Source organism: Haliotis cracherodii, unplaced genomic scaffold (genome assembly GCF_022045235.1).
Source record: "Haliotis cracherodii isolate W230 unplaced genomic scaffold, xgHalCrac1.p SCAF_3, whole genome shotgun sequence".
Taxonomy (NCBI): Eukaryota; Metazoa; Mollusca; class Gastropoda; order Lepetellida; family Haliotidae; genus Haliotis; species Haliotis cracherodii.
The window spans coordinates 56,258,976-56,283,029 of NW_027266286.1; the positions used below are offsets into that span (position 1 = coordinate 56,258,976).

The following is a 24,054-nucleotide window of genomic DNA, read 5'->3' on the forward strand; positions in this document are numbered from 1 at the left end:
TGCAACGTCAAGCACCTTGGAAAGTACATCTGCGACAGAGGAAAGTACAACAGAGGTAACTACTAGCCCCACCTCTAACCAGACGGAGATGACCACATCTCAAGCTTCAAAAGTTTCCCAGGAATCTACTTCAACAGAAGCAACAAGTGTAACGTCAAGCACCTTGGAAAGTACATCTGCGACAGAGGAAAGTACAACAGAGGCAACTACTAGCCCCACCTCTACCCAGACGGAGGTAAGCACATCTCAAGCTTCCACAGTTTCCGAGGAAATTACTTCAACAGAAGCAACAAGTGCAACGTCAAGCACCTTGGAAAGTACATCTGCGACAGAGGAAAGTACAACAGAGGTAACTACTGGCCCCATCTCTACCCAGACGGAGGTAACCACATCTCAAGCTTCAACAGTTTCCGAGGAAACTACTTCAACAGAAGCAACAAGTGCAACGTCAAGCACCTTGGAAAGTACATCTGCGACAGAGGAAAGTACAACAGAGGTAACTAGTACTCCCACCTCTACCCAGACGGAGATGACCACATCTCAAGCTTCCACAGTTTCCAAGGAAACTACTCCCACAGAAACAACAAGTGCAACGTCAAGCACCTTGGAAAGTTCATCTGCGACAGAGGAAAGTACAACAGAGGCAACTACTAGCCCCACCTCTACCCAGACGGGGGTAACCACATCTCAAGCTTCAACAGTTTCCCAGGAAACTACTCCAACAGAAGCAACAAGTGCAACGTCAAGCACCTTGGAAAGTACATCTGCGACAAAGGAAAGTACAACAGTGGTAACTACTAGCCCCACCTCTACACAGACGGAGGTAACCACATCTCAAGCTTCCACAGTTTCCCAGGAAACTACTTCAACAGAAGCAACAAGTGCAACGTCAAGCACCTTGGAAAGTACATCTGCGACAGAGGAAAGTACAACAGAGGTAACTACTAGCCCCACCTCTATCCAGACGGAGGTAACCACATCTCAAGCTTCCACAGTTTCCCAGGAAACTACTTCAACAGAAGAAACAAATGCAACGTCAAGCACCTTGGAAAGTACATCTGCGACAGAGGAAAGTACAACAGAGGTAACTACTAGCCCCACCTCTAACCAGGCGGAGATGACCACATCTCAAGCTTCCACAGTTTCCGAGGAAACTACTTCAACAGAAGCAACAAGTGCAACGTCAAGCACCTTGGAAAGTACATCTGCGACAGAGGAAAGTACAACAGAGGTAACTACTAGCCCTACATCTACCCAGACGGAGGTAACAACATCTCAAGCTTCCACAGTTTCCCAGGAAACTACTTCAACAGAAGCAACAAGTGCAATGTCAAGCACCTTGGAAAGTACATCTGCGACAGAGGAAAGTACAACAGAGGTAACTACTAGCCCCACTTCTACCCAGACGGAGGTAACCACATCTCAAGCTTCCACAGTCCCCCAGGAAACTACTTCAACAGAAGCAACAAGTGCAACGTCAAGCACCTTGGAAAGTACATCTGCGACAGAGGAAAGTACAACAGAGGTAACTACTAGCCCCACCTCTACACAGACGGAGGTAACCACATCTCAAGCTTCCACAGTTTCCCAGGAAACTACTTCAACAGAAGCAACAAGTGCAACGTCAAGCACCTTGGAAAGTACATCTGCGACAGAGGAAAGTACAACAGAGGTAACTACTAGCCCAACCTCTAACCAGACGCAGATGACCACATCTCAAGCTTCCACAGTTTCCGAGGAAACTACTTCAACAGAAGCAACAAGTGCAACGTCAAGCACCTTGGAAAGTACATCTGCGACAGACGAAAGTACAACAGAGGTAACTACTGGCCCCATCTCTACCCAGACGGAGGTAACCACATCTCAAGCTTCAACAGTTTCCGAGGAAACTACTTCAACAGAAGCAACAAGTGCAACGTCAAGCACCTTGGAAAGTACATCTGCGACAGTGGAAAGTACAACAGAGGTAACTACTAGCCCCACCTCTACACAGACGGAGGTAACCACATCTCAAGCTTCCACAGTTTCCCAGGAAACTACTTCAACAGAAGCAACAAGTGCAACGTCAAGCACCTTGGAAAGTACATCTGCGACAGATGAAAGTACAACAGAGGTAACTACTAGCCCAACCTCTAACCAGACGGAGATGACCACATCTCAAGCTTCCACAGTTTCCGAGGAAACTACGCCAACAGAAGCAACAAGTGCAACGTCAAGCACCTTGGAAAGTACATCTGCGACAGAGGAAAGTAAAACAGAGGTAACTACTAGCCCCACCTCTAACCAGACGGAGATGACCAATTCTCAAGCTTCCACAGTTTCCCAGGAAACTACTTCAACAGAAGCAACAAGTGCAACGTCAAGCACCTTGGAAAGTACATCTGCGACAGAGGAAAGTACAACAGAGGTAACTACTAGCCCAACCTCTATCCAGACGGAGGTAACCACATCTCAAGCTTCCACCGTTTCCGAGGAAACTACTCCAACAGAAGCACAAAGTGCAATGTCAAGCACCTTGGAAAGTACATCTGCGACAGAGGAAAGTAAAACAGAGGCAACTACTAGCCCCACCACTACCCAGACGGATGTAACCACATCTCAAGCTTCCACAGTTTCCCAGGAAACTACTTCAACAGAAGCAACAAGTGCAACGTCAAGCACCTTGGAAAGTACATCTGCGACAGAGGAAAGTACAACAGAGGTAACTACTAGCCCAACCTCTACCCAGACAGAGATGACCACATCTCAAGCTTCCACAGTTTCCCAGGAAACGGTTTCAACAGAAGCAACAAGTGCAACGTCAAGCACCTTGGAAAGTACATCTGCGACAGAGGAAAGTACAACAGAGGCAACTACTAGCCCCACCTCTACCCAGACGGAGGTAAGCACATCTCAAGCTTCCACAGTTTCCGAGGAAACTACTTCAACAGAAGCAACAAGTGCAACGTCAAGCACCTTGGAAAGTACATCTGTGACAGAGGAAAGTACAACAGAGGTAACTACTGGCCCCATCTCTACCCAGACGGAGGTAACCACATCTCAAGCTTCAACAGTTTCCGAGGAAACTACTTCAACAGAAGCAACAAGTGCAACGTCAAGCACCTTGGAAAGTACATCTGTGACAGAGGAAAGTACAACAGAGGTAACTAGTACTCCCACCTCTACCCAGACGGAGATGACCATATCTAAAGCTTCCACAGTTTCCGAGGAAACTACTCCAACAGAAACAACAAGTGCAACGTCAAGCACTTTGGAAAGTTCATCTGCGACAGAGGAAAGTACAACAGAGGCAACTACTAGCCCCACCTCTACCCAGACGGGGGTAACCACATCTCAAGCTTCAACAGCTTCCCAGGAAACTACTCCAACAGAAGCAACAAGTGCAACGTCAAGCACCTTGGAAAGTACATCTGCGACAGAGGAAAGTACAACAGTGGTAATTACTAGCCCCACCTCTACACAGACGCAGGTAACAACATCTCAAGCTTCCACCGTTTCCGAGGAAACTACTCCAACAGAAGCACAAAGTGCAATGTCAAGCACCTTGGAAAGTACATCTGCGACAGAGGAAAGTAAAACAGAGGCAACTACTAGCCCCACCACTACCCAGACGGATGTAACCACATCTCAAGCTTCCACAGTTTCCCAGGAAACTACTTCAACAGAAGCAACAAGTGCAACGTCAAGCACCTTGGAAAGTACATCTGCGACAGAGGAAAGTACAACAGAGGTAACTACTAGCCCAACCTCTACCCAGACAGAGATGACCACATCTCAAGCTTCCACAGTTTCCCAGGAAACGGTTTCAACAGAAGCAACAAGTGCAACGTCAAGCACCTTGGAAAGTACATCTGCGACAGAGGAAAGTACAACAGAGGCAACTACTAGCCCCACCTCTACCCAGACGGAGGTAAGCACATCTCAAGCTTCCACAGTTTCCGAGGAAACTACTTCAACAGAAGCAACAAGTGCAACGTCAAGCACCTTGGAAAGTACATCTGTGACAGAGGAAAGTACAACAGAGGTAACTAGTACTCCCACCTCTACCCAGACGGAGATGACCATATCTAAAGCTTCCACAGTTTCCGAGGAAACTACTCCAACAGAAACAACAAGTGCAACGTCAAGCACCTTGGAAAGTTCATCTGCGACAGAGGAAAGTACAACAGAGGCAACTACTAGCCCCACCTCTACCCAGACGGGGGTAACCACATCTCAAGCTTCAACAGCTTCCCAGGAAACTACTCCAACAGAAGCAACAAGTGCAACGTCAAGCACCTTGGAAAGTACATCTGCGACAGAGGAAAGTACAACAGTGGTAATTACTAGCCCCACCTCTACACAGACGCAGGTAACAACATCTCAAGCTTCCACAGTTTCCGAGGAAACTACTTCAACAGAAGCAACAAGTGCAACGTCAAGCACCTTGGAAAGTACATCTGCGACAGAGGAAAGTACAACAGAGGTAACTACTAGCCCCACCTCTAACCAGGCGGAGATGACCACATCTCAAGCTTCAACAGTTTCTGAGGAAACTACTTCAACAGAAGCACCAAGTGCAACGTCAAACACCTTGGAAAGTACATCTGCGACAGAGGAAAGTACAACAGAGGTAACTACTAGCCCCACATCTAACCAGACGGAGGTAACAACATCTCAAGCTTCCACAGTTTCCCAGGAAACTACTTCAACAGAAGCAACAAGTGCAATGTCAAGCACCTTGGAAAGTACATCTGCGACAGAGGAAAGTACAACAGAGGTAACTACTAGCCCCACCTCTACCCAGACAGAGGTAACCACATCTCAAGCTTCCACAGTCCCCCAGGAAACTACTTCAACAGAAGCAACAAGTGCAACGTCAAGCACCTTGGAAAGTACATCTGCGACAGAGGAAAGTACAACAGAGGTAACTACTAGCCCCACCTCTACACAGACGGAGGTAACCACATCTCAAGCTTCCACAGTTTCCCAGGAAACTACTTCAACAGAAGCAACAAGTGCAACGTCAAGCACCTTGGAAAGTACATCTGCGACAGAGGAAAGTACAACAGAGGTAACTACTAGCCCAACCTCTAACCAGACGGAGGTAACCACATCTCAAGTTTCCACCGTTTCCGAGGAAACTACTCCAACAGAAACACAAAGTGCAATGTCAAGCACCTTGGAAAGTACATCTGCGACAGAGGAAAGTAAAACAGAGGCAACTACTAGCCCCACCTCTACCCAGACGGAGGTAAGCACATCTCAAGCTTCCACAGTTTCCGAGGAAACTACTCCAACAGAAACACAAAGTGCAATGTCAAGCACCTTGGAAAGTACATCTGCGACAGAGGAAAGTAAAACAGAGGCAACTACTAGCCCCACCTCTACCCAGACGGAGGTAAGCACATCTCAAGCTTCCACAGTTTCCGAGGAAACTACTTCAACAGAAGCAACAAGTGCAACGTCAAGCACCTTGGAAAGTACATCTGCGACAGAGGAAAGTACAACAGAGGTAACTACTGGCCCCATCTCTACCCAGACGGAGGTAACCACATCTAAATCTTCCACAGTTTCCGAGGAAACTACTCCAACAGAAACAACAAGTGCAACGTCAAGCACCTTGGAAAGTTCATCTGCGACAGAGGAAAGTACAACAGAGGCAACTACTAGCCCCACCTCTACCCAGACGGGGGTAACCACATCTCAAGCTTCAACAGCTTCCCAGGAAACTACTCCAACAGAAGCAACAAGTGCAACGTCAAGCACCTTGGAAAGTACATCTGCGACAGAGGAAAGTACAACAGTGGTAATTACTAGCCCCACCTCTACACAGACGGAGGTAACCACATCTCAAGCTTCCACAGTTTCCCAGGAAACTACTTCAACAGAAGCAACAAGTGCAACGTCAAGCACCTTGGAAAGTACATCTGCGACAGAGGAAAGTACAACAGAGGTAACTACTAGCCCCACCTCTAACCAGACGGAGGTAACCACATCTCAAGCTTCCACAGTTTCCCAGGAAACTACTTCAACAGAAGAAACAAATGCAACGTCAAGCACCTTGGAAAGTACATCTGCGACAGAGGAAAGTACAACAGAGGTAACTACTAGCCCCACCTCTAACCAGGCGGAGATGACCACATCTCAAGCTTCAACAGTTTCTGAGGAAACTACTTCAACAGAAGCACCAAGTGCAACGTCAAGCACCTTGGAAAGTACATCTGCGACAGAGGAAAGTACAACAGAGGTAACTACTAGCCCCACCTCTACCCAGACGGAGGTAACCACATCTCAAGCTTCCACAGTTTCCCAGGAAACTACTTCAACAGAAGCAACAAGTGCAACGTCAAGCACCTTGGAAAGTACATCTGCGACAGATGAAAGAACAACAGAGGTAACTACTAGCCCAACCTCTAACCAGACGGAGATGACCACATCTCAAGCTTCCACAGTTTCCGAGGAAACGACTACAACAGAAGCAACAAGTGCAACGTCAAGCACCTTGGAAAGTACATCTGCGACAGAGGAAAGTACAACAGAGGTAACTACTAGCCCCACCTCTAACCAGACGGAGATGACCAATTCTCAAGCTTCCACAGTTTCCCAGGAAACTACTTCAACAGAAGCAACAAGTGCAACGTCAAGCACCTTGGAAAGTACATCTGCGACAGAGGAAAGTACAACAGAGGTAACTACTAGCCCCACCTCTACCCAGACGGAGGTAACCACATCTCAAGCTTCCACAGTTTCCCAGGAAACTACTTCAACAGAAGCAACAAGTGCAACGTCAAGCACCTTGGAAAGTACATCTGCGACAGAGGAAAGTACAACAGAGGTAACTACTAGCCCCACCTCTAACCAGACGGAGATGACCACATCTCAAGTTTCCACAGTTTCCGAGGAAACTACTCCAACAGAAGCAACAAGTGCAACGTCAAGCACCTTGGAAAGTACATCTGCGACAGAGGAAAGTAAAACAGAGGTAACTACTAGCCCCACCTCTAACCAGACAGAGATGACCAATTCTCAAGCTTCCACAGTTTCCCAGGAAACTACTTCAACAGAAGCAACAAGTGCAACGTCAAGCACCTTGGAAAGTACATCTGCGACAGAGGAAAGTACAACAGAGGTAACTATCAGCCCAACCTCTAACCAGACGGAGATGACCACATCTCAAGCTTCCACATTTTCCGAGGAAACTACTTCAACAGAAGCAACAATTGCTACGTCAAGCACCTTGGAAAGTACATCTGCGACAGAGGAAAGTACAACAGAGATAACTACTAGCCCCATCTATACCCAGACGGGGGTAACAACATCAAAAGCTTCCACAGTTTCCCAGGAAACTACTTCAACAGAAGCAACAAGTGCAACGTCAAGCACCTTGGAAAGTACATCTGCGACAGAGGAAAGTACAACAGAGGTAACTACTAGCCCCACCTCTAACCAGGCGGAGATGACCACATCTCAAGCTCCCACAGTTTCTGAGGAAACTACTCCAACAGAAGCAACAAGTGCAACGTCAAGCACCTTGGAAAGTACATCTGCGACAGAGGAAAGTACAACAGAGGTAACTACTAGCCCCACCTCTACCCAGACGGAGGTAACCACATCTCAAGCTTCCACAGTTTCCCAGGAAACTACTTCAACAGAAGCAACAAGTGCAACGTCAAGCACCTTGGAAAGTACATCTGCGACAGAGGAAAGTACAACAGAGGTAACTACTAGCCCCACCTCTAACCAGACGGAGATGACCACATCTCAAGCTTCCACAGTTTCCCAGGAAACTACTTCAACAGAAGCAACAAGTGTAACGTCAAGCACCTTGGAAAGTACATCTGCGACAGAGGAAAGTACAACAGAGGTAACTACTAGCCCCACCTCTAACCAGACGGAGATGACCACATCTCAAGCTTCCACAGTTTCCCAGGAATCTACTTCAACAGAAGCAACAAGTGCAACGTCAAGCACCTTGGAAAGTACATCTGCGACAGAGGAAAGTAAAACAGAGGTAACTACTAGCCCAACTTCTACACAGACGGAGGTCACCACATCTCAAGCTTCCACAGTTTCCGAGGAAACTACTTCAACAGAAGCAACAAGTGCAATGTCAAGCTTCTTGGAAAGTACATCTGCGACAGAAGAAAGTACAACAGAGGTAACTACTAGCCCAACCTCTACCCAGACGGAGATGACCACATCTCAAGCTTCCACAGTTTCCGAGGAAACTACTCCAACAGAAGCAACAAGTGCAATGTCAAGCACCTTGGAAAGTACATCTGCGACAGAGGAAAGTACAACAGAGTTAACTACTAGCCCAACCTCTACCCACACGGAGGTAACCACATCTCAAGCTTCAACAGTTTCCCAGGAAACTACTCCAACAGAAGCAACAAGTGCAATGTCAAGCACCTTGGAAAGTACATCTGCGACAGAGGAAAGTACAACAGAGGTAACTACTAGCCCAACCTCTACCCAGACGGAGATGACCACATCTCAAGCTTCCACAGTTTCCCAGGAAACTACTCCAACAGAAGCAACAAGTGCAACGTCAAGCACCTTGGAAAGTACATCTGCGACAGAGGAAAGTACAACAGAGGTAACTACTAGCTCCACCTCTAACCAGACGGAGGTAACCACATCTCAAGCTTCCACAGTTTCCGAGGAAACTACTTCAACAGAAGCAACAAGTGCAACGTCAAGCACCTTGGAAAGTACATCTGCGACAGAGGAAAGTACAACAGAGGTAACAACTAGCCCCACCTCTACACAGACGCAGGTAACCACATCTCAAGCTTCCACAGTTTCCCAGGAAACTACTTCAACAGAAGCAACAAGTGCAACATCAAGCACCTGGGAAAGTACATCTGCGACAGAGGAAAGTACAACAGAGGTAACTACTAACCCCACCTCTAACCAGACGGAGGTAACCACATCTCAAGCTTCCACAGTTTCCCATGAATCTACTCCAACAGAAGCAACAAGTGCAACGTCAAGCACCTTGGAAAGTACATCTGCGACAGAGGAAAGTAAAACAGAGGTAATTACTAGCCCAACCTCTAACCAGACGGAGGTAACCACATCTCAAGCTTCCACAGTTTCCGAGGAAACTACTGCAACAGAAGCAACAAGTGCAATGTCAAGCACCTTGGAAAGTACATCTGCGACAGAGGAAAGTACAACAGAGGTAACTACTAGCCCAACCTCTACCCAGACGGAAATGACCACATCTCAAGCTTCAACAGTTTCCGAGGAAACTACTCCAACAGAAGCAACAAGTGCAACGTCAAGCACCTTGGAAAGTACATCTGCGACAGAGGAAAGTACAACAGAGGTAACTACTAGCCCCACCTCTAACCAGAAGGAGATGACCACATCTCAAGCTTCCACAGTTTCCCAGGAAACTACTTCAACAGAAGCAACAAGTGCAACGTCAAGCACCTTGGAAAGTTCATCTGCGACAGAGGAAAGTACAACAGAAGCAACTACTAGCCCCACCTCTACCCAGACGGGGGTAACCACATCTCAAGCTTCCACAGTTTCCCAGGAAACTACTTCAACAGAAGCAACAAGTGCAACGTCAATCATCTTGGAAAGTACATCTGCGACAGAGGAAAGTACAACAGAGGTAACTACTAGCCCCACCTCTGCCCAGACGGAGGTAACCACATCTCAAGCTTCCACAGTTTCCCAGGAAACTACTCCAACAGAAGCAACAAGTGCAACGTCAAGCACCTTGGAAAGTACATCTGCGACAGAGGAAAGTACAACAGAGGTAACTACTAGCCCCACCTCTAACCATAACGAGATGACCACATCTCAAGCTTCCACAGTTTCCCAGGAATCTACTCCAACAGAAGCAACAAGTGCAACGTCAAGCACCTTGGAAAGTACATCTGCGACAGAGGAAAGTACAACAGAGGTAACTACTAGCCCCACCTCTAACCAGACGGAGATGACCACATCTCAAGCTTCCACAGTTTCCCAGGAAACTACTCCAACAGAAGCAACAAGTGCAACGTCAAGCACCTTGGAAAGTACATCTGCGACAGAGGAAAGTACAACAGAGGTAACTACTAGCCCCACCTCTAACCAGACGGAGATGACCACATCTCAAGCTTCCACAGTTTCCCAGGAATCTACTTCAACAGAAGCAACAAGTGCAACGTCAAGCACCTTGGAAAGTACATCTGCGACAGAGGAAAGTACAGCAGAGGCAACTACTAGCCCCACCTCTACCCAGTCGGGGGTAACCACATCTCAAGCTTCCACAGTTTCCCAGGAAACTACTTCAACAGAAGCAACAAGTACAACGTCAAGCACCTTGGAAAGTACATCTGCGACAGAGGAAAGTAAAACAGAGGTAACTACTAGCCCCACCTCTAACCAGACGGAGATGACCACATCTCAAGCTTCCACAGTTTCCCAGGAAACTACTCCAACAGAAGCAACAAGTGCAACGTCAAGCACCTTGGAAAGTACATCTGCGACAGAGGAAAGTACAACAGAGGTAACTACTAGCCCAACCTCTAACCAGACGGAGATGACCACATCTCAAGCTTCCACAGTTTCCCTGGAAACTACTTCAACAGAAGCAACAAGTGCAACGCCAGGCACCTTGGAAAGTACATCTGCGACAGAGGAAAGTACAACAGAGGTAACTACTAGCCCCACCTCTAACCAGACGGAGATGACCACATCTCAAGCTTCCACAGTTTCCCAGGAATCTACTTCAACAGAAGCAACAAGTGCAACGTCAAGCACCTTGGAAAGTACATCTGCGACAGAGGAAAGTACAACAGAGGTAACTACTAGCCCCACCTCTACACAGACGGAGATGACCACATCTCAAGCTTCCACAGTTTCCCAGGAATCTACTTCAACAGAAGCAACAAGTGCAACGTCAAGCACCTTGGAAAGTACATCTGCGACAGAGGAAAGTACAACAGAGGTAACTACTAGCCCCACCTCTAACCAGACGGAGGTGACCACATCTCAAGCTTCCACAGTTTCCGAGGAAACTACTCCAACAGAAGCAACAAGTGCAACGTCAAGCACCTTGGAAAGTACATCTGCGACAGAGGAAAGTACAACAGAGGTAACTACTAGCCCAACCTCTAACCAGACGGAGATGACCACATCTCAAGCTTCCACAGTTTCCCTGGAAACTACTTCAACAGAAGCAACAAGTGCAACGCCAGGCACCTTGGAAAGTACATCTGCGACAGAGGAAAGTACAACAGAGGTAACTACTAGCCCCACCTCTAACCAGACGGAGATGACCACATCTCAAGCTTCCACAGTTTCCCAGGAATCTACTTCAACAGAAGCAACAAGTGCAACGTCAAGCACCTTGGAAAGTACATCTGCGACAGAGGAAAGTACAACAGAGGTAACTACTAGCCCCACCTCTACACAGACGGAGATGACCACATCTCAAGCTTCCACAGTTTCCCAGGAATCTACTTCAACAGAAGCAACAAGTGCAACGTCAAGCACCTTGGAAAGTACATCTGCGACAGAGGAAAGTACAACAGAGGTAACTACTAGCCCCACCTCTAACCAGACGGAGATGACCACATCTCAAGCTTCCACAGTTTCTGAGGAAACTACTCCAACAGAAGCAACAAGTGCAACGTCAAGCACCTTGGAAAGTACATCTGCGACAGAGGAAAGTACAACAGAGGTAACTACTAGCCCCACCTCTAACCAGACGGAGATGACCACATCTCAAGCTTCCACAGTTTCCCAAGAAAAAAATTCAACAGAAGCAACAAGTGCAACGTCAAGCACCTTGGAAAGTACATCTGTGACAGAGGAAAGTACAACAGAGGTAACTACTAGCCCCATCTCTAACCAGACGGAGGTAACCACATCTCAAGCTTCCACAGTTTCCCAGGAAACTACTCCAACAGAAGCAACAAGTGCAACGTCAAGCACCTTGGAAAGTACATCTGCGACAGAGGAAAGTACAACAGAGGTAACTACTAGCCCAACCTCTAACCAGACGGAGATGACCACATCTCAAGCTTCCACAGTTTCCGAGGAAACTACTTCAACAGAAGCAACAAATGCAACGTCAAGCACCTTGGAAAGTACATCTGCGACAGAGGAAAGTACAACAGAGGTAACTACTAGCCCCACCTCTAACCAGACGGAGATGACCACATCTCAAGCTTCAACAGTTTCCGAGGAAACTACTTCAACAGAAGCAACAAGTGCAACGCCAGGCACCTTGGAAAGTACATCTGCGACAGAGGAAAGTACAGCAGAGGTAACTACTAGCCCCACCTCTAACCAGACGGAGATGACCACATCTCAAGCTTCCACAGTTTCCCAGGAATCTACTTCAACAGAAGCAACAAATACAACGTCAAGCACCTTGGAAAGTACATCTGCGACAGAGGAAAGTACAACAGAGGTAACTACTAGCCCCACCTCTAACCAGACGGAGATGACCACATCTCAAGCTTCCACAGTTTCCCAGGAATCTACTTCAACAGAAGCAACAAGCTCAACGTCAAGCACCTTGGAAAGTACATCTGCAACAGGGGAAAGTACAACAGAGGTAACTACTAGCCCCACCTCTAACCAGACGGAGATGACAACATCTCAAGCTTCCACAGTGTCCAAGGAAACTACTTCAACAGAAGCAACAAGTGCAACGTCAAGCACCTTGGAAAGTACATCTGCGACAGAGGAAAGTACAACAGAGGTAACTACTAGCCCCACCTCTAACCAGACGGAGGTAACCACATCTCAAGCTTCCACAGTTTCCCAGGAAACTACTCCAACAGAAGCAACAAGTGCAACGTCAAGCACCTTGGAAAGTACATCTGCGACAGAGGAAAGTACAACAGAGGTAACTACTAGCCCCACCTCTAACCAGACAGAGATGACCAATTCTCAAGCTTCCACAGTTTCCCAGGAAACTACTTCAACAGAAGCAACAAGTGCAACGTCAAGCACCTTGGAAAGTACATCTGCGACAGAGGAAAGTACAACAGAGGTAACTATTAGCCCAACCTCTAACCAGACGGAGATGACCACATCTCAAGCTTCCACATTTTCCGAGGAAACTACTTCAACAGAAGCAACAAGTGCTACGTCAAGCACCTTGGAAAGTACATCTGCGACAGAGGAAAGTACAACAGAGATAACTACTAGCCCCATCTATACCCAGACGGGGGTAACAACATCAAAAGCTTCCACAGTTTCCCAGGAAACTACTTCAACAGAAGCAACAAGTGCAACGTCAAGCACCTTGGAAAGTACATCTGCGACAGAGGAAAGTACAACAGAGGTAACTACTAGCCCCACCTCTAACCAGGCGGAGATGACCACATCTCAAGCTCCCACAGTTTCTGAGGAAACTACTCCAACAGAAGCAACAAGTGCAACGTCAAGCACCTTGGAAAGTACATCTGCGACAGAGGAAAGTACAACAGAGGTAACTACTAGCCCAACCTCTACCCAGACGGAGGTAACCACATCTCAAGCTTCCACAGTTTCCCAGGAAACTACTTCAACAGAAGCAACAAGTGCAACGTCAAGCACCTTGGAAAGTACATCTGCGACAGAGGAAAGTACAACAGAGGTAACTACTAGCCCCACCTCTAACCAGACGGAGATGACCACATCTCAAGCTTCCACAGTTTCCCAGGAAACTACTTCAACAGAAGCAACAAGTGTAACGTCAAGCACCTTGGAAAGTACATCTGCGACAGAGGAAAGTACAACAGAGGTAACTACTAGCCCCACCTCTAACCAGACGGAGATGACCACATCTCAAGCTTCCACAGTTTCCCAGGAATCTACTCCAACAGAAGCAACAAGTGCAACGTCAAGCACCTTGGAAAGTACATCTGCGACAGAGGAAAGTAAAACAGAGGTAACTACTAGCCCAACTTCTACACAGACGGAGGTCACCACATCTCAAGCTTCCACAGTTTCCCAGGAAACTACTTCAACAGAAGCAACAAGTGCAATGTCAAGCTTCTTGGAAAGTACATCTGCGACAGAAGAAAGAACTACAGAGGTAACTACTAGCCCAACCTCTACCCAGACGGAGATGACCACATCTCAAGCTTCCACAGTTTCCGAGGAAACTACTCCAACAGAAGCAACAAGTGCAATGTCAAGCACCTTGGAAAGTACATCTGCGACAGAGGAAAGTACAACAGAGGTAACTACTAGCCCAACCTCTACCCACACGGAGGTAACCACATCTCAAGCTTCAACAGTTTCCCAGGAAACTACTCCAACAGAAGCAACAAGTGCAATGTCAAGCACCTTGGAAAGTACATCTGCGACAGAGGAAAGTACAACAGAGGTAACTACTAGCCCAACCTCTACCCAGACGGAGATGACCACATCTCAAGCTTCCACAGTTTCCCAGGAAACTACTCCAACAGAAGCAACAAGTGCAACGTCAAGCACCTTGGAAAGTACATCTGCGACAGAGGAAAGTACAACAGAGTTAACTACTAGCTCCACCTCTAACGAGACGGAGGTAACCACATCTCAAGCTTCCACAGTTTCCGAGGAAACTACTTCAACAGAAGCAGCAAGTGCAACGTCAAGCACCTTGGAAAGTACATCTGCGACAGAGGAAAGTACAACAGAGGTAACAACTAGCCCCACCTCTACACAGACGCAGGTAACCACATCTCAAGCTTCCACAGTTTCCCAGGAAACTACTTCAACAGAAGCAACAAGTGCAACATCAAGCACCTGGGAAAGTACATCTGCGACAGAGGAAAGTACAACAGAGGTAACTACTAACCCCACCTCTAACCAGACGGAGGTAACCACATCTCAAGCTTCCACAGTTTCCCAGGAAACTACTCCAACAGAAGCAACAAGTGCAACGTCAAGCACCTTGGAAAGTACATCTGCGACAGAGGAAAGTAAAACAGAGGTAATTACTAGCCCAACCTCTAACCAGACGGAGGTAACCACATCTCAAGCTTCCACAGTTTCCGAGGAAACTACTGCAACAGAAGCAACAAGTGCAATGTCAAGCACCTTGGAAAGTACATCTGCGACAGAGGAAAGTACAACAGAGGTAACTATTAGCCCAACCTCTACCCAGACGGAAATGACCACATCTCAAGCTTCAACAGTTTCCGAGGAAACTACTCCAACAGAAGCAACAAGTGCAACGTCAAGCACCTTGGAAAGTACATCTGCGACAGAGGAAAGTACAACAGAGGTAACTACTAGCCCCACCTCTAACCAGAAGGAGATGACCACATCTCAAGCTTCCACAGTTTCCCAGGAAACTACTTCAACAGAAGCAACAAGTGCAACGTCAAGCACCTTGGAAAGTTCATCTGCGACAGAGGAAAGTACAACAGAAGCAACTACTAGCCCCACCTCTACCCAGACGGGGGTAACCACATCTCAAGCTTCCACAGTTTCCCAGGAAACTACTTCAACAGAAGCAACAAGTGCAACGTCAATCATCTTGGAAAGTACATCTGCGACAGAGGAAAGTACAACAGAGGTAACTACTAGCCCCACCTCTGCCCAGACGGAGGTAACCACATCTCAAGCTTCCACAGTTTCCCAGGAAACTACTCCAACAGAAGCAACAAGTGCAACGTCAAGCACCTTGGAAAGTACATCTGCGACAGAGGAAAGTACAACAGAGCTAACTACTAGCCCAACCTCTAACCAGACCGAGATGACCACATCTCAAGCTTCCACAGTTTCCCAGGAATCTACTCCAACAGAAGCAACAAGTGCAACGTCAAGCACCTTGGAAAGTACATCTGCGGCAGAGGAAAGTACAACAGAGGTAACTACTAGCCCCACCTCTAACCAGACGGAGATGACCACATCTCAAGCTTCCACAGTTTCCCAGGAATCTACTTCAACAGAAGCAACAAGTGCAACGTCAAGCACCTTGGAAAGTACATCTGCGACAGAGGAAAGTACAGCAGAGGCAACTACTAGCCCCACCTCTACCCGGTCGGGGGTAACCACATCTCAAGCTTCCACAGTTTCCCAGGAAACTACTTCAACAGAAGCAACAAGTACAACGTCAAGCACCTTGGAAAGTACATCTGCGACAGAGGAAAGTAAAACAGAGGTAACTACTAGCCCAACCTCTAACCAGACGGAGATGACCACATCTCAAGCTTCCACAGTTTCCCAGGAAACTACTTCAACAGAAGCAACAAGTGCAACGTCAAGCACCTTGGAAAGTACATCTGCGACAGAGGAAAGTACAACAGAGGTAACTACTAGCCCCACCTCTAACCAGATGGAGGTGACCACATCTCAAGCTTCCACAGTTTCCCAGGAAACTACTTCAACAGAAGCAACAAGTACAACGTCAAGCACCTTGGAAAGTACATCTGCGACAGAGGAAAGTAAAACAGAGGTAACTACTAGCCCAACCTCTAACCAGACGGAGATGACCACATCTCAAGCTTCCACAGTTTCCCAGGAAACTACTTCAACAGAAGCAACAAGTGCAACGTCAAGCACCTTGGAAAGTACATCTGCGACAGAGGAAAGTACAACAGAGGTAACTACTAGCCCCACCTCTAACCAGATGGAGGTGACCACATCTCAAGCTTCCACAGTTTCCCAGGAAACTACTCCAACAGAAGCAACAAGTGCAACGTCAAGCACCTTGGAAAGTACATCTGCGACAGAGGAAAGTACAACAGAGGTAACTACTAGCCCAACCTCTAACCAGACGGAGATGACCACATCTCAAGCTTCCACAGTTTCCCTGGAAACTACTTCAACAGAAGCAACAAGTGCAACGCCAGGCACCTTGGAAAGTACATCTGCGACAGAGGAAAGTACAACAGAGGTAACTACTAGCCCCACCTCTAACCAGACGGAGATGACCACATCTCAAGCTTCCACAGTTTCCCAGGAATCTACTTCAACAGAAGCAACAAGTGCAACGTCAAGCACCTTGGAAAGTACATCTGCGACAGAGGAAAGTACAACAGAGGTAACTACTAGCCCCACCTCTACACAGACGGAGATGACCACATCTCAAGCTTCCACAGTTTCCCAGGAATCTACTTCAACAGAAGCAACAAGTGCAACGTCAAGCACCTTGGAAAGTACATCTGCGACAGAGGAAAGTACAACACAGGTAACTACTAGCCCCACCTCTAACCAGACGGAGATGACCACATCTCAAGCTTCCACAGTTTCTGAGGAAACTACTCCAACAGAAGCAACAAGTGCAACGTCAAGCACCTTGGAAAGTACATCTGCGACAGAGGAAAGTACAACAGAGGTAACTACTAGCCCCACCTCTAACCAGACGGAGATGACCACATCTCAAGCTTCCACAGTTTCCGAGGAAACTACTTCAACAGAAGCAACAAGTGCAACGTCAAGCACCTTGGAAAGTACATCTGCGACAGAGGAAAGTACAACAGAGGTAACTACTAGCCCCACCTCTAACCAGACGGAGGTAACCACATCTCAAGCTTCCACAGTTTCCCAGGAAACTACTCCAACAGAAGCAACAAGTGCAACGTCAAGCACCTTGGAAAGTACATCTGCGACAGAGGAAAGTACAACAGAGGTAACTACTAGCCCAACCTCTAACCAGACGGAGATGATCACATCTCAAGCTTCCACAGTTTCCGAGGAAACTACTTCAACAGAAGCAACAAGTGCAACGTCAAGCACCTTGGAAAGTACATCTGCGACAGAGGAAAGTACAACAGAGGTAACTACTAGCCCAACCTCTAACCAGACGGAGATGACCACATCTCAAGCTTCAACAGTTTCCGAGGAAACTACTTCAACAGAAGCAACAAGTGCAACGCCAGCCACCTTGGAAAGTACATCTGCGACAGAGGAAAGTACAGCAGAGGTAACTACTAGCCCCACCTCTAACCAGACGGAGATGACCACATCTCAAGCTTCCACAGTTTCCCAGGAATCTACTTCAACAGAAGCAACAAATACAACGTCAAGCACCTTGGAAAGTACATCTGCGACAGAGGAAAGTACAGCAGAGGTAACTACTAGCCCCACCTCTAGCCAGACGGAGATGACCACATCTCAAGCTTCCACAGTTTCCCAGGAATCTACTTCAACAGAAGCAACAAGCGCAACGTCAAGCACCTTGGAAAGTACATCTGCAACAGGGGAAAGTACAACAGAGGTAACTACTAGCCCAACCTCTAACCAGACGGAGATGACAACATCTCAAGCTTCCACAGTTTCCAAGGAAACTACTTCAACAGAAGCAACAAGTGCAACGTCAAGCACCTTGGAAAGTACATCTGCGACAGAGGAAAGTACAACAGAGGTAACTACTAGCCCCACCTCTAACCAGACGGAGGTAACCACATCTCAAGCTTCCACAGTTTCCCTGGAAACTACTTCAACAGAAGCAACAAGTGCAACGCCAGGCACCTTGGAAAGTACATCTGCGACAGAGGAAAGTACAACAGAGGTAACTACTAGCCCCACCTCTAACCAGACGGAGATGACCACATCTCAAGCTTCCACAGTTTCCCAGGAATCTACTTCAACAGAAGCAACAAGTGCAACGTCAAGCACCTTGGAAAGTACATCTGCGACAGAGGAAAGTACAACAGAGGTAACTACTAGCCCCACCTCTACACAGACGGAGATGACCACATCTCAAGCTTCCACAGTTTCCCAGGAATCTACTTCAACAGAAGCAACAAGTGCAACGTCAAGCACCTTGGAAAGTACATCTGCGACAGAGGAAAGTACAACACAGGTAACTACTAGCCCCACCTCTAACCAGACGGAGATGACCACATCTCAAGCTTCCACAGTTTCTGAGGAAACTACTCCAACAGAAGCAACAAGTGCAACGTCAAGCACCTTGGAAAGTACATCTGCGACAGAGGAAAGTACAACAGAGGTAACTACTAGCCCCACCTCTAACCAGACGGAGATGACCACATCTCAAGCTTCCACAGTTTCCGAGGAAACTACTTCAACAGAAGCAACAAGTGCAACGTCAAGCACCTTGGAAAGTACATCTGCGACAGAGGAAAGTACAACAGAGGTAACTACTAGCCCCACCTCTAACCAGACGGAGGTAACCACATCTCAAGCTTCCACAGTTTCCCAGGAAACTACTCCAACAGAAGCAACAAGTGCAACGTCAAGCACCTTGGAAAGTACATCTGCGACAGAGGAAAGTACAACAGAGGTAACTACTAGCCCAACCTCTAACCAGACGGAGATGATCACATCTCAAGCTTCCACAGTTTCCGAGGAAACTACTTCAACAGAAGCAACAAGTGCAACGTCAAGCACCTTGGAAAGTACATCTGCGACAGAGGAAAGTACAACAGAGGTAACTACTAGCCCAACCTCTAACCAGACGGAGATGACCACATCTCAAGCTTCAACAGTTTCCGAGGAAACTACTTCAACAGAAGCAACAAGTGCAACGCCAGGCACCTTGGAAAGTACATCTGCGACAGAGGAAAGTACAGCAGAGGTAACTACTAGCCCCACCTCTAACCAGACGGAGATGACCACATCTCAAGCTTCCACAGTTTCCCAGGAATCTACTTCAACAGAAGCAACAAATACAACGTCAAGCACCTTGGAAAGTACATCTGCGACAGAGGAAAGTACAGCAGAGGTAACTACTAGCCCCACCTCTAGCCAGACGGAGATGACCACATCTCAAGCTTCCACAGTTTCCCAGGAATCTACTTCAACAGAAGCAACAAGCGCAACGTCAAGCACCTTGGAAAGTACATCTGCAACAGGGGAAAGTACAACAGAGGTAACTACTAGCCCAACCTCTAACCAGACGGAGATGACAACATCTCAAGCTTCCACAGTTTCCAAGGAAACTACTTCAACAGAAGCAACAAGTGCAACGTCAAGCACCTTGGAAAGTACATCTGCGACAGAGGAAAGTACAACAGAGGTAACTACTAGCCCCACCTCTAACCAGACGGAGGTAACCACATCTCAAGCTTCCACAGTTTCCGAGGAAACTACTCCAACAGAAGCAACAAGTGCAACGTCAAGCACCTTGGAAAGTACATCTGCGACAGAGGAAAGTACAACACAGGTAACTACTAGCCCCACCTCTAACCAGACAGAGATGACCACATCTCAAGCTTCCACAGTTTCCCAGGAAACTACTCCAACAGAAGCAACAAGTGCAACGTCAAGCACCTTGGAAAGTACATCTGCGACAGAGGAAAGTACAACAGAGGTAACTACTAGCCCCACCTCTAACCAGACGGAGATGACCACATCTCAAGCTTCCACAGTTTCTGAGGAAACTACTCCAACAGAAGCAACAAGTGCAACGTCAAGCACCTTGGAAAGTACATCTGCGACAGAGGAAAGTACAACAGAGGTAACTACTAGCCCCACCTCTAACCAGACGGAGATGACCACATCTCAAGCTTCCACAGTTTCCGAGGAAACTACTTCAACAGAAGCAACAAGTGCAACGTCAAGCACCTTGGAAAGTACATCTGCGACAGAGGAAAGTACAACAGAGGTAACTACTAGCCCAACCTCTAACCAGACGGAGATGACCACATCTCAAGTTTCAACAGTTTCCGAGGAAACTACTTCAACAGAAGCAACAAGTGCAACGCCAGGCACTTTGGAAAGTACATCTGCGACAGAGGAAAGTACAACAGAGGTACCTACTAGCCCCACCTCTAACCAGACGGAGATGACCACATCTCAAGCTTCCACAGTTTCCCAGGAATCTACTTCAACAGAAGCAACAAGTGCAACGTCAAGCACCTTGGAAAGTACATCTGCGACAGAGGAAAGTACAACAGAGGTAACTACTAGCCCCACCTCTAACCAGACGGAGATGACCACATCTCAAGCTTCCACAGTTTCCCAGGAATCTACTTCAACAGAAGCAACAAGTGCAACGTCAAGCACCTTGGAAAGTACATCTGCAACAGAGGAAAGTACAACAGAGGTAACTACTAGCCCCACCTCTAACCAGACGGAGATGACCACATCTCAAGCTTCCACAGTTTCCCAGGAAACTACTTCAACAGAAGCAACAAGTGCAACGTCAAGCACCTTGGAAAGTACATCTGCGACAGAGGAAAGTACAACAGAGGTAACTACTAGCCCCACCTCTCACCAGACGGAGGTAACCACATCTCAAGCTTCCACAGTTTCCCAGGAAACTACTTCAACAGAAGCAACAAGTGCAACGTCAAGCACCTTGGAAAGTACATCTGCGACAGAGGAAAGTACAACAGAGGTAACTACTAGCCCCACCTCTAACCAGACGGAGATGACCACATCTCAAGCTTCCACAGTTTCCCAGGAAACTACTCCAAAAGAAGCAACAAGTGCAACGTCAAGCACCTTGGAAAGTACATCTGCGACAGAGGAAAGTACAACAGAGGTAACTACTAGCCCCACCTCTAACCAGACGGAGATGACCACATCTCAAGCTTCCACAGTTTCCCAGGAAACTACTCCAACAGAAGCAACAAGTACAAGTGCAACGTCAAGCACCTTGGAAAGTACATCTGCGACAGAGGGAAGTACAACAGAGGTAACTACTAGCCCCACCTCTAACCAGACGGAGATGACCACATCTCAAGCTTCCACAGTTTCTGAGGAAACTACTCCAACAGAAGCAACAAGTGGAACGTCAAGCACCTTGGAAAGTACATCTGCGACAGAGGAAAGTACAACAGAAGTAACTACTAGCCCCACCTCTAACCAGACGGAGATGACCACATCTCAAGCTTCCACAGTTTCCGAGGAAACTACTTCAACAGAAGCAACAAGTGGAACGTCAAGCACCTTGGAAAGTACATCTGCGACAGAGGAAAGTACAACAGAGGTAACTACTAGCCCAACCTCTAACCAGACGGAGATGACCACATCTCAAGCTTCCACAGTTTCCCAGGAAACGGTTTCAACAGAAGCAACAAGTGCAACGTCAAGCACCTTGGAAAGTACATCTGCGACAGAGGAAAGTACAACAGAGGTAACTACTAGTCCCACCTCTAACCAGACGGAGATGACCACATCTCAAGCTTCCACAGTTTCCCAGGAATTTACTTCAACAGAAGCAACAAGTGCAACGTCAAGCACCTTGGAAAGTTCATCTGCGACAGAGGAAAGTACAACAGAGGTAACTACTAGCCCCACCTCTACACAGACGTGGTCAACCACATCTCAAGCTTCCACAGTTTCCCAGGAAACTACTTCAACAGAAGCAACAACTGCAACGTCAAGCACCTTGGAAAGTACATCTGCGACAGAGGAAAGTACAACAGAGGTAACTACTAGCCCCACCTCTAACCAGACGGATGTAACCACATCTCAAGCTTCCACAGTTTCCCTGGAAACTACTTCAACAGAAGCAACAAGTGCAACGTCAAGCACCTTGGAAAGTACATCTGCGACAGAGGAAAGTACAACAGAGGTAACTACTAGCACCACCTCTACCCAGACGGAGGTAACCACATCTCAAGCTTCCACAGTTTCCGAGGAAACTACTTCAACAGAAGCAACAAGTGCAACGTCAAGCACCTTGGAAAGTACATCTGCGATAGAGGAAAGTACAACAGAGGTAACTACTAGCCCCACCTCTAACCAGACGGAGATGACCACATCTCAAGCTTCCACAATTTCCCAGGAATCTACTTCAACAGAAGCAACAAGTGCAACGTCAAGCACCTTGGAAAGTACATCTGCGACAGAGGAAAGTACAACAGAGATAACTACTAGCCCCACCTCTAACCAGACGGAGATGACCACATCTCAAGCTTCCACGGTTTCCCAGGAAACTACTTCAACAGAAGCAACAAGTGCAACGTCAAGCACCTTGGAAAGTACATCTGCGACAGAGGAAAGTACAACAGAGGTAACTACTAGCCCCACCTCTAACCAGACGGAGGTAACCACATCTCAAGCTTCCACAGTTTCCCAGGAAACTACTCCAACAGAAGCAACAAGTGGAACGTCAAGCACCTTGGAAAGTACATCTGCGACAGAGGAAAGTACAACAGAGGTAACTACTAGCCCCACCTCTAACCAGACGGAGATGACCACATCTCAAGCTTCGACAGTTTCTGAGGAAACTACTCCAACAGAAGCAACAAGTGGAACATCAAGCACCTTGGAAAGTACATCTGCAACAGAGGAAAGTACAACAGAGGTAACTACTAGCCCCACCTCTAACCAGACGGAGATGACCACATCTCAAGCTTCCACAGTTTCCGAGGAAACTACTTCAACAGAAGCAACAAGTGCAACGTCAAGCACCTTGGAAAGTACATCTGCGACAGAGGAAAGTACAACACAGGTAACTACTAGCCCCACCTCTAACCAGACGGAGGTAACCACATCTCAAGCTTCCACAGTTTCCGAGGAAACTACTCCAACAGAAGCAACAAGTGCAACGTCAAGCACCTTGGAAAGTACATCTGCGACAGAGGAAAGTACAACAGAGGTAACTACTAGCCCCATCTCTACCCAGACGGAGGTAACCACATCTCAAGCTTCCACCGTTTCCGAGGAAACTACTTCAACAGAAGCAACAAGTGCAACGTCAAGCACCTTGGAAAGTACATCTGCGACAGAGGAAAGTACAACAGAGGTAATTACTAGCCCCACCTCTAACCAGACGGAGATGACGACATCTCAAGCTTCCACAGTTTCCAAAGAACCTACTCCAACAGAAGCAACAAGTGCAACGTCAAGCACCTTGGAAAGTACATCTGCGACAGAGGAAAGTACAACAGAGGTAACTACTAGCACCACCTCTACCCAGACGGAGGTAACCACATCTCAAGCTTCCACAGTTTCCCAGGAAACTACTTCAACAGAAGCTACAAGTGCAACGTCAAGCACCTTGGAAAGTACATCTGCGATAGAGGAAAGTACAACAGAGGTAACTACTAGCCCCACCTCTAACCAGACGGAGATGACCACATCTCAAGCTTCCACAGTTTCCCAGGAATCTACTTCAACAGAAGCAACAAGTGCAACGTCAAGCACCTTGGAAAGTACATCTGCGACAGAGGAAAGTACAACAGAGATAACTACTAGCCCCACCTCTAACCAGACGGA

At 47.4% G+C, this 24,054-nt stretch overlaps 1 protein-coding gene across 1 annotated transcript in view; it reads left to right on the forward strand.

Moving 5' to 3' along the window:
• The first annotated feature begins 88 nt into the window (after positions 1-88).
• Positions 89-24,054, forward strand: part of LOC139475554 (streptococcal hemagglutinin-like) — a 36,428-nt gene continuing 12,462 nt past the window's right edge. Inside the window, exons 1-20 of the mRNA XM_071258745.1 lie at positions 89-734; positions 965-1,084; positions 1,259-1,378; positions 2,391-4,351; positions 5,081-5,777; positions 5,963-6,082; positions 6,404-6,523; positions 7,023-7,291; positions 7,433-7,552; positions 8,021-8,525; positions 8,756-8,875; positions 9,050-9,169; positions 12,903-13,171; positions 13,313-13,432; positions 13,901-14,744; positions 14,930-15,049; positions 20,516-20,635; positions 22,619-22,688; positions 23,076-23,140; positions 23,609-23,728. Coding sequence (XP_071114846.1) covers positions 89-734; positions 965-1,084; positions 1,259-1,378; positions 2,391-4,351; positions 5,081-5,777; positions 5,963-6,082; positions 6,404-6,523; positions 7,023-7,291; positions 7,433-7,552; positions 8,021-8,525; positions 8,756-8,875; positions 9,050-9,169; positions 12,903-13,171; positions 13,313-13,432; positions 13,901-14,744; positions 14,930-15,049; positions 20,516-20,635; positions 22,619-22,688; positions 23,076-23,140; positions 23,609-23,728 — 6,646 coding nt within the window. The remainder of the gene's footprint in view (positions 735-964; positions 1,085-1,258; positions 1,379-2,390; positions 4,352-5,080; positions 5,778-5,962; positions 6,083-6,403; positions 6,524-7,022; positions 7,292-7,432; positions 7,553-8,020; positions 8,526-8,755; positions 8,876-9,049; positions 9,170-12,902; positions 13,172-13,312; positions 13,433-13,900; positions 14,745-14,929; positions 15,050-20,515; positions 20,636-22,618; positions 22,689-23,075; positions 23,141-23,608; positions 23,729-24,054) is intronic.